Genomic DNA, 19969 nt, shown 5'->3' with positions numbered 1-19969 from the left:
TATAATCCATTCCGGGTGCCGGAATGGATGCTTAATGTACTCAGACCTCCATTCTGGCAGCCGGAATGCATGGGTAAGGTACTCAGAACCCAGAACGAATCGCTATGGTACTCACAGACCCATTCCGACACCCGGACTGGATAGTTATGGTACTGGCAGACCCATTCCAGCACCCGTAATGGATGGCTAAGGTACTGGCAGACGTATTCCGGCACCTGGAATGATGGGCAAGGTACTCGCTGACCCATTCTGGTAGCCATAATGGATGGCTAAGCTATTGGCAGACCAAGTCTGGCACCCGGAATGGATGGCTAAGGTCCTCAGAGCTCCATTCCGGCAGTGAGAATGGATGGTTAAGGTCCTCGAGGCTCTATTCCGGCAGCCGTAATGGATGGATAATGCACTCAGCGCTCCATTCTGCCATACATTCAGTCAAGTAGAATGGATAACTAGAATACATAGCTATGATATACAGAAATATATAATATTTATATATATATATATATATATACACATACATACATACATACACATACACACACACAATACAATATATATGCAATATACTATGTGGAATAGTTGTTCCGCATATTACAGAGAAAATATATGTGTAGCAGAACAGAATGCACTATATAGGGAGAAACAGAACAACAAGCTTCACTCAAGACACCAAGCACCAGAGGGCGCTCTGCAGGGAGCCAAATCATTCCAGCGTTCCGGTTTTTACCCACACCTTTTTTTGTCTAAAGATACAAAACACATACAGTGCTTTGTCATGCTGTGACAAAGTTCTGTCCTACAGGGTCCTAATCAGGGCCGGTGCTAGGGTCCATGGCGCCCTAGGCATTTTTACAAAATCGGCGCCCCCTCCCCCCCGCAAAAATCGGCACCCACCTCCCTCCTCCCTCCTCCCCCCTCACCCCGTCTTTCCTTACCTTGTCTCACCACCGCCGCCTCTCTGCTCCGTCTCCTCCCCTCCACTCACTGACACTAGTGAGTGGAGAGAGGCGGCGGGGGTGAGCAATAGCCTCTTCCCCCCTCCCCGTGCATCTGAATGCTGTGCGGCGGCCATGACAGGTATGGTCAGCGGTCGCCGCACAGTTTTTTAAAGTAATTTACCATTCTGTGGCGCCCTCCAGGCGCCCTCCAGAGCCCGGCGCCCTAGGCAAGTGCCTAACCTTGCCTAATGGGAGCGCCGGGCCTGGTCCTAATGCCCTGTGGTCTTCATGGTATCACCATTTGACAGGAGATACCAGCACTAGATCATTTGGGGAGGCAAATTGGAGTGCAAAAAAAAATCACAAAAAAATCAGTAAAGATATATTTTCCCATTATTAAAATCATTTTATTTCGTTTTTCATTTATTCTATAATTATTACTTCTTATACAACCAGAATGCAAGAAGGAACTAATTTGTCATATATGATAATCACTGAACACACTACAATTGATGTATACTTGTCAACTCTCCCGGAATGTCCGGGAGGCTCCCGGACGAGCAAGCAATTCTCCCACATCCGGCAAATACCTGGCCAAAATAATGCAGCATTTTGGCCCCGCCACCCGCATCAAAACATAATTTTCGACGCGGGGGGCTGGTCCAAAATGTCGCGATGGACCGCCCCCTCCCGCCCTCTAGTCACGCACCCTATCTGGGATCTCCCGGACTTCAGTGCCTAAAAGTAGGCAAGTATGAATTGATGTGGTACTTTTCAAACAATCTGGGACAATCTCTGGTGTGCTGTTTGCTTAGTGATCATTTTTCTTTATGGATTTCAAATATATTCTCCACACTTATCAGAAATCATTTTAATGTGAACATTTGTATTTAGATTGAAAGATTATTAATTGCCAACACCTGTGACTGGCTGCCTAGGGACAAACTGGCCATATGGGAGCTCTTGATGCCATCTGCGTAACAATCTTAACAAGCATGAACAAAGACCCTCTGACAAACTCAATTTAACAGGAGACAGATATTCTGAGTGACCGTCAGCAGTTTACTCTGGGCTCAGCCAATCATGTGCCACTGGGCTACACAGACTGCTGCAGTAAAAACTTCTGTGAACTTGGAGCTAATAAACAGAATCTATTCACCCGTGTAAGAGATCTGCGGGCAGAGTGATCTACAGAACTTAGGTGCATATGTTATAATGGCCATTCATTCTTTACGTTGTCCCTTCACCCCTGCAAGAATTATGCAATATGGGAACGAGATTGCATCACAAATAACGTTACATGACCTTGTCCAGCTCAGCATAAAGTGGATCTAGTTTCCTTGCCGTACTTTGGACCGGTCACTACACCAAAGATTGTGACCCCAGTCCTGACACCACCTACCATTGGAGCTATGTGCCCACTATACAGCACTGTAGTGTATAGAGTGCAAAACGGACACACCCAGTGACTGCAGTATACATACTAGGCAAAGTGCTCTTGTCTGTACTACAATACTGTTGTGGTCCGGCAGGAAGACGCAGCAAGGAACATTGGTAGAGTTTAGTTGTAACATCAGCATACAGCCATAGCTGCTTAGTAAGAGGAGCAGTAGCATATTGTGGTACAATCCATCTGTTTGTTATCACCACCATACAACATATACCCCATAGATACAAAGTTTTATTTGCATCAGTCAGTGTGTGTGTTTTGCATTTAAAAATGTAAATCAGTAATATTTAAAAATTCAAATATAGAGTATCTCGTATTAATGTGATTTAAAAATGTTATGCCGAAAAATCAGGAATGTGCAAAAAAAAGTTTTTTGTTTATTTTGCTGCTAAATGTCATAATTCTGCAATTTGCACTGAAGTATTGATATTTCTACTGCTTACTGCATTTGTTTTACTCCATGTCCATATATCTGTTTTTAATGTGTCTCTCTCTGCTTCTGTTAGGCTTTGAGTACACACATGTAGCTGGAGAAAGTAATTCATTGGAGTTGCTGGTGAAATCTGACACTGACTCCTTTCAGGAACAACGAAATTAGACCAGACAGGCAAATGAAGCAACCCTCTCTACCGCTTTGCTCACTCTTCCTTGTAAGGATTTACAGCCTTTCTTGCTAATGTATATTTGAATAATATATATATACAGATATTTTATTTGATGTATACTTTTATTTCTGATTTCTGCTGTATAAAAACTCTTGCTAGTGTGGTAATTGTCTCTTAGACCTCGCAAGGTCTATAGTAAAAATTACCAGGCTTACAGAGTCATAGGGGTATATTAAACTAAACTGCAGGTTTGAGAAAGTGGAGATGTTGCCTATAGCAACCAATCAGATTCTAGCTGTCATTTATTTAGTACATTCTACAAAATGACAGCTAGAATCTGGTTGCTATAGGCAACATCTCTACTTTTTCAAACCCACAGTTTAGTAAATCTAGCCCATAGTGTCTCTAGACATTTTTCTGAAAGCCATAATTGTAATCCCAAGGGTCTGGTAGTAACTGGATTAGAAAATTTTGATCCTACAGTAAGAGGTGGTGATAGATATAAGAGATTATGTAAGGGGGACGTTTCTTTGATATTCAAACTCCAGACTTTATGCCTGGAAGGTCTGAACAAAACAATGGAATTTAATGACTGGTATGTATAGGGGTCTTGCATATGGGGGGATTCGTTCAGGATCCACCTATGTATGTAGCCCACTAGATGCTAGCTTTATTTTAATTTAATTTACCCATATATTTATATTCTGTTTCTCTTTATTTGCAGTTCCAATATGGGAACACTAGGGTTGTTTAACCTGTTCTGAGTAGTATGCTATATATTGACATGTGACCTTGGGCATTCAGAGGTTGTATGCTCAATGTGTTAAATGCATGTGTATGTGTATATACAGATGCATATCTAGTGATCTTAAATTTTTTATTCCTAATGAGGTATTTATATGCGTGCCAATTTATTTCTAGTGAATCGGTATATTGGGTATCATTTAGAGTATCTTTAGCTGTCTATCTATATATGTGATTCCATATATGTGGATATGTATGGTGTCACTATATACATATGTATTTTGTAATAATGTGTATTTTTATTATTTCTTTTTAAAAGCATATTATATGTTTTAAAATAGTTCATGTCATGTTATAAAAATGTATATACAATTATTTTTAGATATTTTTTTTCTGTCTTAATTATTTATTATGCATAGGGTTTGTACTGGGTGCTTAAGATTTTCAATCTGACACCCCTGAGATCAATTCACCCAATGGGAGCTTAATACTTTCTATTTAAGAACAGCCCTCTGGAGATGTAGCAATATTGCTTGAGAAAGTCTGCATGACAGACGAAACGCGTCGCTATTGCTTACTTAGTGCTGTTCAGTGTTGCCAACTGATACTATTGGATGTGAGGACCTTTACCCCAGTGATTTACTTACATCGTTCCAAAGGAACAGTCTACACATTAACCGACTTTTATCCGGACCGAGAAGCTGGTGCGCACCACAGACAGACTCCAGTCTTAATTCTACAAGAGCCGCTCATGCGGTAAGGATGCTTGTTTATTCACTGCTCCGTGGTGGGTGAGTGTTGTGGATTTTATTACTTTACTTATCCGTTATTGGTGGTTGAATTACCGGGGGTGTGTGGACTTCAATATTTCATCCACGCCTATTGTCCCGCTGACATAAGAAAGTTATACTAGATTACATCTCATTGGATATATTGGAGGATATCATTTTCACTGGGATCTAAAGACTATGCTATACATGTGAGATTTGCTCATTATTTTTTCAGCTGGCAATTAATGCAATAATCTAATATTGATATTACACAGAGCTCTGTTGTTTATTGTTGGCCAGGGGCGCACGGAGGATTGTCGGGGGGGGGGGGGGGGGGGGGGGTTCTCCCCGGGGGGGGGGGGGGGGGGGGGGGTTCTCCCCACCGACACCAAAGAAAACCCAAAAAACACCAGAGAGAGATCTGCGCATGCGCTCCTTTTCGCCAGCGCTGTCCTATACAGCAGCCGCGGCGCTGTCTAAGAATACAGCACCGCCGCGGACGCTTCTTTGACAGCGCCGCGGCTGCTGTATAGGACAGTGGCCACTTAGTGCAGGGGGGGGGGTTTCTAGAGACCCAGAAACCCCCCCTGCGTGCGCCACTGTTGGCTATTTATTTATTGGCTGCCATAATTTGGATATTAAGTGTACTACTTAATTGTTTTTGTATATACTATATTCAGGTACTTTCTGTGCATTTCTTTTTCTTTTGTTAGTAAGATTACCATACCAAATACTGAGCAGAATTAACTTTCCTTGTTTTAGTTTGATGCATACATGTAACTATATGATTCTCTACACTATAAATATGTCATAGATGAGGCAACTGTATTGACAATTCTAGTGACTATCCAGCCTCCTCCTAGACATTTTTTTAATGTGCCTAATTTGTGTTTTACTACATACTAGAGATGCTTACTGACCCCCGTGAACTGGTTTTGGTTTTGGATCTGGATTAGCTTCATGTTTTGGTTTTGATAAAACCGCCCTTGTGTGTTTTGGTTTTGAATCTGTATTTTCTATAAAAATTTCTAAAATATGCTAAGATCACATAATTTTGCTCTTTTTTTGTTCCATACATTATTATTAACCTCAATAACACTAATTTCAAGTCATTTGCAGTCAATTTTGACCACCTCACAGGTCACAATATTATTTTCATACACTTTTGGACAAATACTGCAGCGACCTGGCTGGATGGTAAGTGACAGAGCAATAACTCAAACACAGGGCAGTTCGTAGCACATATAGGACACATTAGTACACAGCAGTGGCAGAAAAGAAAAGTGGTGCAAGATGAAATTGTCCTTGGATCATGAAACCAGTTATGGTTCATTTGATCACTCCACCTGTTTCTTGGATAACTGAGGTAATTCTACTGCTAATACATGACAATGAGCGCTGACCCTCTCGGGATGCATGCTTTTATCAGACACACACCAATCTAGGGTGCCAGACAATGCACTAAAAAGAGCCATTGTAATTCCCAGCAAAAAGCCAGTTCATCAGTGAGCTTCGAATCAGCCCCAATTCCCACAAAATTATAATTGTTAGGTACCTTTGATGTACAGTGCAGATTACAAACACTTGATGAAACAGCAGCAAAGTGGAAGGTAATACATATACACGTCTATTTAGATATCCATGCTTACATTACTTCTGCAAGCAACGTTGTTCTTTGTTAATAAAACTGTTGTGTTTATACGGTTCAAAAAAAATAAAATAATAATCCTCCACCATTCTTTGGATGTTGATAGTAGAATCAGGTGGAGTTACAGCAGAGGTGTCACTAATTCTGGTCAATTCTTTTACAGTAAACAAGACCAGATGTCAAAATGTTGTGCTGAGTCATCTGCATGATCAATGGGTGGCTAAGATTTTTGCTAAGCACACAACAGTATATAGCACATGTAGGTAACATTGGCACACAGCTGTAGCTGAAAGGAAAAATGGTGCAAGATGGAATTGTCCTTGGGTCCTCCCACCCACCCTTATGTTGGATCTTAAAAAAGGACATGCACACTTTAACAAACCAAGCACTTCAGCCACAAAAGTGCCACTCCTTGTGGCTGAAGTGCTTGGTTTGTTTGGCCCCCACAAAGCAAGGTAACAATGAGATTAAGGCACCTAAGGTAACAGTGCTGTTAATGAACTCTACTGTGGCAAGATGTTGTTGTCGTCATCCTCAGCCTCATCCTCATCCTCATCAGTGTGTACATAATTCTCACACATTATTAATTCATCACCCCTGGAATCCACCATTACAGAAGTCTCAGTATTTTGAAGTAATTGGTGGGAAAGACCTTGCTCGTGGAACTTGAAGTTCATTTTTATGAACATCATCTTTTCCACATTTTGAGGAAGTAGCCTCCTACGCATATCGCTGACAAGGTTCCCGGCTGTGCTGAAAACTCTTTACGAGTACACACTTGAGGGTGGGCAGCTTAGGCTGTGCAAAACTAGTTGGTACATGGGTCTACAAATTCCCTTTTTTTTCCTCCCAGTATATAAAGGGACTGTCTCATGTGTCTATTGCTATGCTGTCGTGAAAATAATCCTCCACCATCTTTTGGATGCTGTAGTAGGATCAGGTGGAGTTACGCAGAGATTTCATGTTTTTTGGTCAATTCTTTTAGACCAGACCAGATGTCAAAATTTGGTGCGAAGTCATCTGCATAATCCCTGGGTCTCTTGGAAAAGCTAAGTTTTTTTTCCTAGCAGCAGTTGAGTGAAAAACTGAAGGAGGAGACGGCGTCATGTTACATAACACTTGAGCTGTCATCTTGCTCACCAGGAGCTCCTTGCATCTCTTCAGATCTGGGTCAGTTGAAAACAAATAGACATAGCTCTTAAATCGAGGATCAAGCACAGTCGCCAAAATGTAGTGATCCGATTTCAAGATTTTGATAACTCTTGGATCCTGGCGAAGTGAATAAAGTACTTGATCTACAAGTCTGACATACTTAGTGTAACTGCTTTGTTTCAGCTCCTCCTTCAGTTTCTCAAGCTACTTTTCCAAAAGTCTAAGGGAATCACTTGACTCAAGCTAGCAGTGTCAGAGCTCACTTCACAGGTGACTACTTTGAATGGTTTCAGCACCTTGCACAACACGGAAAGTATACTCCAGTGCGCTTGACTAAAATACATCCCCCTCCTTTCCCAATGTCATGGCTTGTGGAGTAAGCATGAATGGTTTTTTGCTGTTCCTCCATCCGCAGAAGCATAAACAAGGTGGAATTCCACCTTGTCACCACCTCTTGCTTCAATTGGTGGCAGGGTAAATTAAATTCCTCTTGCAGCTACTACAATCTCCTACACGCTGTTGCCGAATGCCGGAAATGTCCAGATATTTTATGGGCCACAGACAGCATCTCCTGCACGTCCCTGTCATGTTTTAAAAATCTCTGCACCATCAAGTTTATTGTGTGAGCAAAACAAGGAATGTGATGTAATTCACCCAGCTGTAATACTCTCACAATTTTGGTGGCGTTATCAGAAATGACATATCCAGAGGAGAGTCCAAGCGGGATAAGCCATGTTGCAATGACATCCCTTCGTTTTTGTAACAGATTGTCAGCTGTATGCCTCTTAGTGAAGCCGGTGATACACAGAGTAGCTTGCTTCTGACAAATGTGACTGTTATGTACTTGCCCTTAGTTTTGCCCTCATTCAAGATGGCCGTGATTGCATCATGAAGTTTCCATCTTGGATCTCTGTTATGAACTTGCCCTTACAATAGCCCTTATCCAAGATGGCCGGGACTGTCTCATGAAGATTCCATCTTGGATCCCATTTCCAGTTTGGGCCTAGAAAAGGCACTTCCTGTTATGAAGCCTTTGCACGAGTATTGTGTTTGTATCTGAACCAGATGCTTCCACAGAACCTTGCCTCCTTGTGATTTGGACTACAAGTACTTGATACTTCCACCAGACCTTTATACTCTTGTTACTTTGGACTTTATTTGTTGGACACTGGAGATTTATTTGTATACCAAAATAAATCCTTTTGAATTCAGAAATACCTGGCTATTGGGTTCCGTTTGTGATACCAGAAGTGTGACAGGATACTCGTGCCCAAAATGACGGAGCCCGCCGGGTCAGAACCATCTGCTTTACAGCGACTTTCAGATCTGAGTTTCCACATGCATTCTGCTTCAAGACAACTACAGGAATTTCATGCAAAATTTCAAGAACTGGAGACCCAGTGTACAAATAATTTTCAACTGCAAAATCAACACGTAACGGAGTTGCAAATAAATGTTCATGAACTCAAAGATCAAATAGCGCTACAAAATGGAGTTATTACAGAACTACAGGTGCGGCTTCAAGAAGTTAATGCTGTAGCACCGTCAGCTGCAGTACATCAGCCCACACTCCCACTACCTCCGGCTCGATTCTCAGGTGATCGTAAAAAATACAGAGGTTTTATTAATCAATGTAATATGCATTTTGATTTACATCCTACTTATTTTTTGACTGATGTACAGAAAGTACGTTGTATTCTTTTATTGTTGAAAGATGATGCCTTGGCATGGGCTTCTCCTTTGATAGAAGCAAAAAGTCCCATATTACAAGATCTTTCTAATTTTATGGATGCAATGAACCAGATATTTGATGATCCAAATCGAAGTGCTACTGCTGAGTCAGTTTTATTAAAAATGCGTCAGGGAAGACGTTCAGTGGCTGAATACACCTCTGATTTCCGAAGATGGATTTTGGACACTGATTGGAATTCGGCAGCTAAGCTGTCTGTTTATCGAAAGGGGTTATCTGAGTTCATTAAAGATGAATTATCTAGAGCTGATGCACCCACTGAATTTGAAGCCTTTGTTAAACATTGTATTCGTATTGATGCTCGTCAAATGGAGAGGAAACAAGATAGATGGGGTTCCATGTGGACTCGTCCTAATTATCCAGAACCAGCAATATCAAATTACTCTGGAACTCCTGCAACACAACAAATTGAGGAGTCTGAGCCAATGCAAATAGATACCATTCGCAAACAGATTTCTATTGAAAGAAGAGATCAACGACGACAAGAAAATCTCTGTTTGTATTTTGGTAAATCTGGACATTATGTTTCTAATTGTTCTCAACGACCTCGCAAGACAGTTGCTACATTAATGGAACCTAAAGACTCTGACCAGGAATCTATTATTTCATGCTGCTCACATCAACTGAATGCTATTATTCCTCAAATCTCTTCACTGTCTACATTGGAGAGAGAGAACAGAAGAATAAAGAATCATTTTTCAATACCAATACAACTTGAGATAAACTCTCAACTTATTTCAACCATGGCAATGCTGGATTCAGGAGCCAATGGTAATTTCATGAATATAGATTTTGCTAAACAAAACCATATAGTATTTCAAGAAAGAAAGACCCCTGTATTGATGGAGACAGTTGATGGTCCCCTCTGAATTCTGCTCCCATCACACATGAGACAGAACTTATGTCCTTGATGATAGAACCCAATCATAAGGAGGAACTCACTTTTTTTCTCATCTCTTCTCCAAATTTTCCCATAATTTTGGGTCTCCCTTGGTTCACTAACAATAACCCAGCCATTAACTGGGAGTCTCAAACCCTAACGTTTCAAGATCCTATCGGTATGGTCCCGCTTGCACAGGAGGAGAGTCAGATCTCAGTGTCCCCCTCTTCTGTGGAGGAACAATTGCCTGTTCAATATCAGGATTTTGCAGATATCTGTAACAAACAAAATGCTGACAAATTACCACCCCATCGACCATATGATTGTCCCATTGATCTATTACCTGGGGCTGCTATTCCTTTTGGTCGGATTTATTCATTAGCTGATCCTGAATTAAAGACACTAAAGACTTACCTGGAGGAAAATGAAACTAAAGGTTTTATACGTCCTTCAAAATCTCCAGCAGGGGCTCCTATTTTTTTTGTAAAAAATAAAGATGGATCTTTGCGGCCATGCATTGATTATAGAGAATTAAATAAAGTTACTATAAAGAACAGACATCCACTTCCTCTCATCCCAGAATTATTGGAAAGACTGCAGACAGCAAGTATTTTCACAAAGCTTGATTTAAGAGGAGCGTACAACCTAATACGCATTCGACCAGGTGATGAATGGAAAACGGCTTTTCGAACAAAGTATGGACATTATGAGTACCTCGTGATGCCGTTCGGGTTATGTAATGCCCCTGCTACTTTCCAACATTTTATAAATCATGTCTTTCGAGATTTGCTTGATCTGTTCATTATTGTATATCTTGATGATATCCTTATCTTTTCTAATTCTTTACCAGAACATCAAGAACATGTTCGAATTATTTTACAACGGCTACGTATAAACCAATTATACATCAAGTTGGAGAAATGCGAATTCCATCGTACTCAAATAAAATTTTTGGGTTACATTATATCCCCTCAAGGACTGTGTATGGATCCCTGTAAAGTGCATGCTGTGGTAGATTGGCCCATACCTAAAAACATCAAAGATGTGCAACGATTTATGGGCTTTGCTAATTTCTATTGACGTTTTATAAAGGACTTTTCTGGAATTGCTGCCCCCATTACTCAGCTCACAAAAAAGGTTTCCTCCTTTCAGTGGTCACCAGCAGCTGATAAAGCTTTTTCCATTTTGAAAACTAAGTTCACGTCAGCTCCTATATTAATTCATCCTGATCCTACACTCCCATTTGTTTTGGAAACCGATGCATCAGATTCAGCTATAGGAGCAGTAATTTCACAAAGAGTAGGAGAAAAAATGTTACTTCACCCCTGTGCTTTTTATTCAAGGCAAATGACTGCTCCTGAAAGAAACTATGATGTGGGAAATAAAGAACTTCTTGCCATTATAGCTGCTTTTTCAGAATGGAGACATCTTTTAGAAGGTGCAAAGCATCAAGTGATAGTCCTCACCGATCACCGGAATTTGGAATTCCTTAAATCAGTAAAAAGATTATCTCCCCGACAAGCTCGATGGGCTCTCTTTTTAAGCCGTTTTGATTACCTAATTTCCTATAGACCTGGATCGAAGAATGGAAAAGCTGATGCCCTCTCAAGAGCTTATGCGGAGAATCCTCAACAGGTAAAGCCTGTTCAAACAATAATTCCTGATTCAAATTTTTTGGGGGTTATTTGTACAACGGAGTTATTAACAGAGATCAAGAATGGATATGATATGGATTCTACCCTCATGAATCCTCCAAAAAATGTTAAATTATCTTATGACAAAAGAGTCTGGCATATGGCACATCAACTATACGTTCCAGAAAAAGCACGGTGAAAGGTCATGCAACTAACTATTCCATGACTCTAAATTAGCAGGCCATAAAGGACTTCAGAAAACTCAAGAACTGTTAAGCCGTTCATTCTGGTGGCCCAACTATAAGGAAGATATAGCAAAATATGTATCCTCTTGTACAACGTGTGCCAGATTTAAGACTCCTCGTGCTTCTCCTTTTGGACTACTACAACCTTTGCCAATACCTACACGTCCATGGGATTCCATTTCCATGGATTTTATTGTAGAACTTCCGAGATCTAAGAATATGACCACTATCTTTGTGGTAATTGACAGACTGACAAAGATGGCTCACTTTATACCCTGCCAGGGTACTCCTACAGCAAAAGAAACAGCCGACTTACTTATAAAAGAAGTTTTTCGTTTGCATGGCGTTCCTAATGATGTGGTGTCAGACCGAGGCGTTCAATTCACATCACGATTCTGGAAACAGTTTTGCAAATCCCTTGGCATTGTGGTGAACTTGTCCACTGCATTTCATCCACAGTTAAATGGACAAACGGAGCGAACAAACCAAACACTTGAGCAATATCTCAGATGTTATATTTGTCACCTACAGGATGATTGGGTTGATATCCTCCCCATGGCTGAGTTTGCATACAATAATTCTCAACATTCATCTACAAGATTTAGCCCTTTCTATGCTAATCTAGGATATCATCCAAATATTTGTCCCAATCTACCTTGTGACTCTCCAATTCCTGCTGTGAAAGATAGACTGATTATTATGCAAAATAATCTTGAATTATTAAAAGAGACTTTGAAAACTGCTCAAGAAAGATATAAACGTGATGCTGACAGATCACGAAGGGCTGCTCCAACTTTTAGTATTGGTGATGAAGTATGGTTGTCAACTAGACATTTAAGAATGAAGGTACCATCTGCTAAGTTGGGAAGTAAGTTTATTGGTCCATATAAGATCATTGCACAGATTAGTTCAGTGGCTTTTAGATTGGATCTTCCTGATTCCATGAAGGTACATCCTGTTTTTCATGTATCATTACTAAAACCTTCAGTTAAGAATCCATTTCCTGGTCGCTCTTTGCCTCCTCCTGAACCAATTCAAGTTGATGAGCATGAGGAATTTATTGTCGAAAAGATCCTGGACTCTCGTATGTTTCGAAACCAATTACAGTATCTGCTACGTTGGCAGGGATATGGGCCAGAAGATGACTCTTGGCAATCTACAAAGGATGTTCATGCCCCACTTTTGGTAAAAGCATTTCATCGACAGAATCCTGGGAAGCCTGGTCCTAAGTCGTCCAGAGGACGTCGTTGAGAAGGGGGCATCCTGTTATGTACTTGCCCTTAGTTTTGCCCTCATTCAAGATGGCCGTGATTGCATCATGAAGTTTCCATCTTGGATCTCTGTTATGAACTTGCCCTTACAATAGCCCTTATCCAAGATGGCCGGGACTGTCTCATGAAGATTCCATCTTGGATCCCATTTCCAGTTTGGGCCTAGAAAAGGCACTTCCTGTTATGAAGCCTTTGCGCGAGTATTGTGTTTGTATCTGAACCAGATGCTTCCACAGAACCTTGCCTCCCTGTGATTTGGACTACAAGTACTTGATACTTCCACCAGACCTTTATACTCTTGTTACTTTGGACTTTATTTGTTGGACACTGGAGATTTATTTGTATACCAAAATAAATCCTTTTGAATTCAGAAATACCTGGCTATTGGGTTCCGTTTGTGATACCAGAAGTGTGACAGTGACGTACTTGGGTGCATGCTACTGCTGTTCCTGCTGGTGAAGGCGAATCACCAACCCAGTGGGCTGTCAGTCATATAATCTTTAGTTTACCCAGTTTGCTTGTCCACATATCTGTGGTTAAGTGTACAGTGGGTAGAATGGCATTGTGTAGCCCAATAATTACATTTTTACAAACCTTCTGGTAGAGGTGAGGAATAGCTTTTCTATTGAAATGGAGTCGTGATGGAATTTGGTAACGGGGACACAAGACCTCAAGAAATTGACTAAAATCAGCTGCATTAATAGTGGATATTGGATGCAGATCTAATACTAGCATAGTCGCCATGGAGTCTGTGATCGGCTTTGTGACTGGGTGACAGCTTTCATACTTGCTTCCTCTTGCAAAGGATTGTTTAACGGTCAATTGTTGTAAACTACTAGTAGTCTTCTTCTTGGTCTGCTTCTGGGATGAAGATTCACCCCCAGCAGCAGCAGCAGCAGCAGCAGTGGGACTAACGCTCAAGAATTCTTCTGAGGAATCCAGGATAGTGCAAGAGTCATCTAGCCTTAGCAACTTGGATGCAGGAATAACTCCGATCGCTACTGAGAATATTTATGAGGATGATGTTGTGAGTGTAGATTGCAGGCGTCGGGATATAGGTGAGTGAAGGGTCCTAGCTGATGATGGACTGCTTGTTGATGTTGTTTTAGCATACGTTTCTGATTTTCCCAACAGCTTGCCATGAACTTTCTTCAAATAGCGTAACATGGATGAGGTTCTTAAATGGTTAAGGTTCCTCCCTCGACTGATTGTGGCTTTACATACACTACAAATGGCTATACAACTGTTGTCAGGATTTGGGTAAAAATAATTCCACACAAAAGAAGTGGATTTTTTTGTTCTTAAGTCCAGGCATGACAATGGCCTTCTTAGCATGTGCAAGAACTGCTTCCACCGATACAGGACTGCCACAAATACCAACATCCTCATTAGCGCCCTTGTCAGCTACACAAGAATGCCCCTCATCCTGTAACAATTCCAAAGTGGCACCCTCAATTGGTGTATAACCAGCTACACTTGGGCTGTTCAGGCACACATCTGCAGAAATGCTGAAAGGGACCTTCTTTATGAGTACACTATCAGAATGGTCAGGATTACACATAGTACTCATGGATAGACTCTCCTCAGGGATTTGTGTCATTTCTGAATCTGAACATACATTTTCCTCTAATGCCTTACTATTTTCTTCCAGCTCGGCTTTTACACGTAAAAGTATTTGGACACCGCTTTTGGAGTCCAAATGACAAGGTCTTGCATGGTCACGACTGATCTTACAAGAAGATGCCTCAGTGACAGTTGCAGAACTTGCACTCAGGCCTCATTCTTTCTTTGCCGCTGCGTGTGTAGAATGGCATGTTGGCAATTTTATTTTTTTCTGCAAATAACTTTGCCTGGATTACAGGTCTTTTTTTCTTGACCAAGGTAAAAAGGTGTTTTTTTTTTTTTTTACATTTTTGTTTCCCTGACTTAAAAACACTATGCACTTTTACATAGGCTTTACCAGGTGACATAGAGGGATTACTATCATCATTACTGGTGGCAGCAGCTGCTTGGTACTCCTGCTCTTCTGTGTACTGCTGTGAATCCATTTTGATAACACTGTACACTTTGGGCCTGATTCATTAAGGATATTAACTTAAGAAACTTCTTATTTAAGTCTCCTGGACAAAACTATGTTACAATGCAAGGGGTGCAAATTAGTTTTCTGTTTTGCACATAAGTTAAATACTGACTTTTTTTCATGTAGCAAACAAATACTTGATAGCTTATTGGTACACTGAAATTTAAAGTTGATATTTGTGTGCTACATGAAAAAACAGTCAGTATTTAACTTATGTGCAAAACAGAAAACTAGTTTGCACCCCTTGCATTATAACATGATTTTGTCCAGGAGACTTAAATAAGAAATTTCTTAATTTAAGATCCTTAATGAATCAGGCCCCATGACTGCAAATTCAGAAGACCAAACCTGCCAACCCTAGTATTTGTATTTCAGCAATGACAATTAGCAATGGAGCTCTCCTCTTTGTGTGTAACTATAACATCGTACAATTTGACTGCAGATTTACACCAAGCCTGCCAGCACTAGTATTATGTATTTCAGCAATGACAATTAGCAATGGAGCTCTCCTCTTTGTGTGTAACTATAACACCGTACAATTTGACTGCAGATTTACACCAAGCCTGCCAGCACTAGTATTATGTATTTCAGCAATGACAATTAGCAATGGAGTAATGAAGCTCTCCGGAATGTCACTGTAGACTTTGAAGAACACTGCTACTTCCTTCTCTTTCTATTCTACTTATGTTGCTGCTCAACTGCTCTACAGACTGTGCTACCCCTTCTGTGTCCCTCTGTGAAATTGCGCTGGATCACCGTGGAGGGCGGCACATGCATGTGGAATCAGTGGCGCTATATAAATAAATGATGATGATGATGCCTAGTTACGGCTCTGCTTTTTATATACTTTAGTAGTTTTCCTCAGGCTACCCCAGCTATCAGTTAATGTGTGATAATACCATTGACACATTGGGGCCTATTTATTACAGCTAATTTACTTGTAAATTCCCCGAAAACAGCTATTTTCATGGAATGGACACATATTTAAGTGTTTTTCTAATTTATCAACACTGCCTCAAATCTGCTGCTTTGCTTTTTTTTTAAAAATACATAGCAGTCCCCATAGATGTCTATGGGGACTGTTATGTACCGCAATTTAACAATTTTCGAAAATACTTTTACACTTATGGTAATGTACGCCAGCTCAGGCTGGCATGCATTACTGTTTTTGACAGTTTTCAATACTGTGAAGCTCTGCTCCGAAGAGTAGAGCTTCACAGCGCATGTGTGGAGAGATCACATGATCACTCCCTGTCTCACACTGCTCTCTCTGCAACAGTGAATTGCAGGGATGTTTTTGTGCATGTCTGAGGTTTTCAGTTAGCACATGCGCACTGGAGTGAGAAGAGGACCCCATGGACCGCAAACGTCTTCGGAAGTGAAGAGGCAGTGGCAAGTATGTTTTCCACTTCATAGGAACAGCTGTTCCTGTGTTGCTTTTTTAAGAAATATGAGAAATAGTTCAATCCTTATCAATGCGATAAGGACTGAAAACTATTCTTCATTTTTTGCTACTGTTGATCATACTTGCCAACTCTCCCGGAATGTCCGGGAGACTCCCGAAAATCGGGTCGGTCTCACGGTCTTCCGGAAGAGCAGACAAGTCTCCCGCATCCCGCAATTGCATCGCCAAAATGATGCGATTCGTGGTGAATTGCGTCATTTTGGCCCGGCCCCCGGCGTCAAGAACGTCATTTCTGCTGCTGGGGGCGGGACCAAAAAGAGGCGTTTTGCCGTGTCCCGCCCCCTAGTCATGCCCCTCTCCCGGAATTTACTTGCTAAAAGTAGGCAAGTATGCAGTTGATAAATGTGCCCCATTGAGAGATAAGCTGGAATTGCAATAGATGTAAAATCCAATAATAAAACTATGAACTTTAGACATTTGTGCACAACTGCATCTACACAACTGTACTATTGATAATGGTATGCTTTTTTTTTAAAGAAAAAAAAAAAAAAGCTTTTTGTCCTGAAAAGCAAAATCAACAGGTCCCAGAATTTAAGATTATAATATATACCTAATCAAATAAACAGCTTGCACAACCAAATAATGTTTTTCTTCTAAAACAAAAACAAGGACAAGAGATGGGGTGGTAAGTTGGTGAGGGGGTTGGGGAGAAGATTCTTATGCTATGTTATATATAAATGATTATATAAATGATACAAAGTTCTGGTGATCACTTTAAAATTCAAGTTTTGCGTACAACAAATATGAAAGAGAAATAAGAATAAATTATGTGTACATACATTTTACTGGACTGCATTAGAAAATAAAGTGACTATAAATATTGACTGTAAATGGGGAACACTTTGCTAGTTCTCCTAAGTGACATTACAGAAGCATTAAATTGAAGGTCTATATGGCCAAGACTCTCAGTTCAAGTTAATATTTAGCAATGTAATAAGTCACAGAGCCATAAATTCATGTTTCATCAGCAGATTTTTGTTCTCATTCAAAGAATCAAGACACAAGCAGCAACTGGTAAGATGTCAGTGACTGTCCTGCACTAATTTTATATGCTACAAGTAGTAAGACTTTAAAACGTAAAAACTTTTTATGTTCTAAATGTGTAACAGTGATAACACATGTCTATGGTGTCAATTGACTGACTAACTTTCCAGTCGATAGCTTTCTTCTGGTATACAGATGAAAATGCTGACACTGCAGCTTTATGAGGCTATACTAATCCACATAGTGCATTCCTGAAACGCTGTCAATCACTCGCTTCTCAAGCATAGAAGCATCTTCTACATAACACAGCAAACGTCTGCACTGGGATGAAATCTAATTATGTCCAGCAGGCCCTACCAGTATAAACATTTTAGTTATTCTATTTAGATTATTGAAATCGGTAATAAAAATCCATTGATAAATATTAATGTCAAATAGTGAAATTATGTGTACCCGCAGGTGGCCTGATATAGTGACCTATCATAATGCTGTTTTTAATTTTCAGCCTGTGTTTGCTATGGCCTTTGAATTACTGGAGGACTTTAGGTACACAGTGTCAGACTAAGGCACGCAGGGCGCACTGAGGAATGCAATGGTAGGGGCCCATAACTTAGTGTGTGCAGCAGCGTGCCACTGAAAAGGTATGACCAGCCACTGGCATAGGCATAGTCAGTCCACGGAATAAAGTTTATTTTTTCATTTGATAATTATACGGACACCACTGTAGCTCCTCAGCAGTGCTGCGCTTCTTCCACCTCTATTTTCAAATATTACACTGCCTCAAGTCATTGTGAAGTCATCATGTCAGCCAGGCAGTGAAAGAGTGGCGAGCTACCGTGGCGTCCATATAATTAACAAGCACCAAAAGAAAAAAAGAAAACTTTATATAACTTAAGTTATAAATTATATACGTATATTTTAAATATTTTTGCACCTGGAAGACTATTTTAATCCTAAATAAAAACAATACATTTATAATAATGGTAATATATAAAATGCTAAACATGCACTTACCTAGATCAAAGTGAATGTAGTCTCTCCTTTATTCTGATGTCTCCAGTGAAGCTATGAAAGCATTGCAGGGAGAACAGTCTTGTGTCTGATAGGAGAGAATGGGGACTGGTCCGGTACATTAGTAGGGGATGTCTGGCAGATGGGAGGAGAAATGTGTTGGCGGGGTCCGGTACAGTACTTTTGTGTTAGCCCCAGCTACATTTGTTTTAATCCCGCCCACAGAAGGCCACTTCAGTAATTTTTTTCAGGTTCACTTTAAGTTCCCAATCCACCCCTGAAGGTAAGGTATATTCCACCAATTGTCACCCACTTTGTAATGTTACTTTTTCTATAACACCAGTTCTACAATGTGTTTTGAGTAGAGATGTTTACTGATCCCTGTTTTCTGGTTCTGGTTTTGGATCTGGATTAACTTCGTGATTTGGTTTTGGCAAAACCGCCCTTGCGTTTTTTGGTTCCCGATATTTTTATTTTTTTTCTTATAAAATCCCGATATATATTTTTTTTTGCTAAAGTCACCTATTTTTGCTCCCCCCTCCACATTACTATTAACCTCAATAACTCTAATTTCATCTCAGTTGCAGTCAATTTTGACCACCTCACAGTCACAATATTATTTTCATACACTTTCAAACAGACTGCAGGGACCTGGCTGGATGCTAAGCAACAGAGCAATGACTCAAACACATGGCAGTACCTAGCACATCTAGAAAACATTGCCACACAATTCTTTACTGAGAATTACACCACTTTTCAGTAAGGAAAAGTGGTGCAATTAGCAATGGAGCTCTCCTCTTTGTGTTTTACCTATATAACATAGTACAATGTGACTGCAGATTTAGAAGACCAAGCCTGCCAGATCTATTATTTCTATTTCAGCAATGACAATTGGCAATGGAGCTCTCCTGAATGTCACTGGAGACTTTGAAGAACACTGCTACCTCTCCTCTTTCTATTCTACCTATGACGCTGCCCAACTGCTCTACAGACTACCAAGAACTTTGCTACCCCTTCTGTGTCCCTCTGTGAAATGGCGCTGGATTGCCGTGGGGGTCGGTACTTATAGGATCCAAAACTCCCGAGATCCGACGACGTAACAATGACGTTTTGCCTCGTTTTCAATTCCGAGGACGCGCAAAAGTACCGAGCTGGCTAGGCTCGGTATTCGGATCTCTTAAGTTCGGGTGTGATCAGTTCTTGGGGAACCGAGCCTGAGCATCTCTAGTTTTGAGCTGGAGTTATAAAGAGACAGCACTTTAATATTGCTGTAATGCATTCTGCAGATTGCAAGAACACAGCATCAAATTAAAACCGCTATTATGTTTTAGTTTGTGACATT

The 19969-nt window shown here is 40.5% G+C and overlaps 1 protein-coding gene across 6 annotated transcripts in view; it reads left to right on the top strand.

The window, feature by feature from the left end:
- The first annotated feature begins 2040 nt into the window (after positions 1–2040).
- Positions 2041–19969, top strand: part of LOC142158880 (beta-Ala-His dipeptidase-like) — a 43751-nt gene continuing 25822 nt past the window's right edge. Inside the window, exons 1-2 of one of the 6 annotated variants that reach the window (XM_075213225.1) lie at positions 2041–2139; positions 2895–3038. In XM_075213225.1, coding sequence (XP_075069326.1) covers positions 3000–3038 — 39 coding nt within the window. In that variant the 5' untranslated portion in view covers positions 2041–2139; positions 2895–2999. The other 5 variants (XM_075213223.1, XM_075213224.1, XM_075213226.1 and 2 more) reach the window with 5 other exon arrangements.

Source organism: Mixophyes fleayi, chromosome 5, assembly GCF_038048845.1.
Source record: "Mixophyes fleayi isolate aMixFle1 chromosome 5, aMixFle1.hap1, whole genome shotgun sequence".
Taxonomy (NCBI): domain Eukaryota; kingdom Metazoa; phylum Chordata; class Amphibia; order Anura; family Limnodynastidae; genus Mixophyes; species Mixophyes fleayi.
This window is presented reverse-complemented; position numbering and strand designations above follow the sequence as displayed.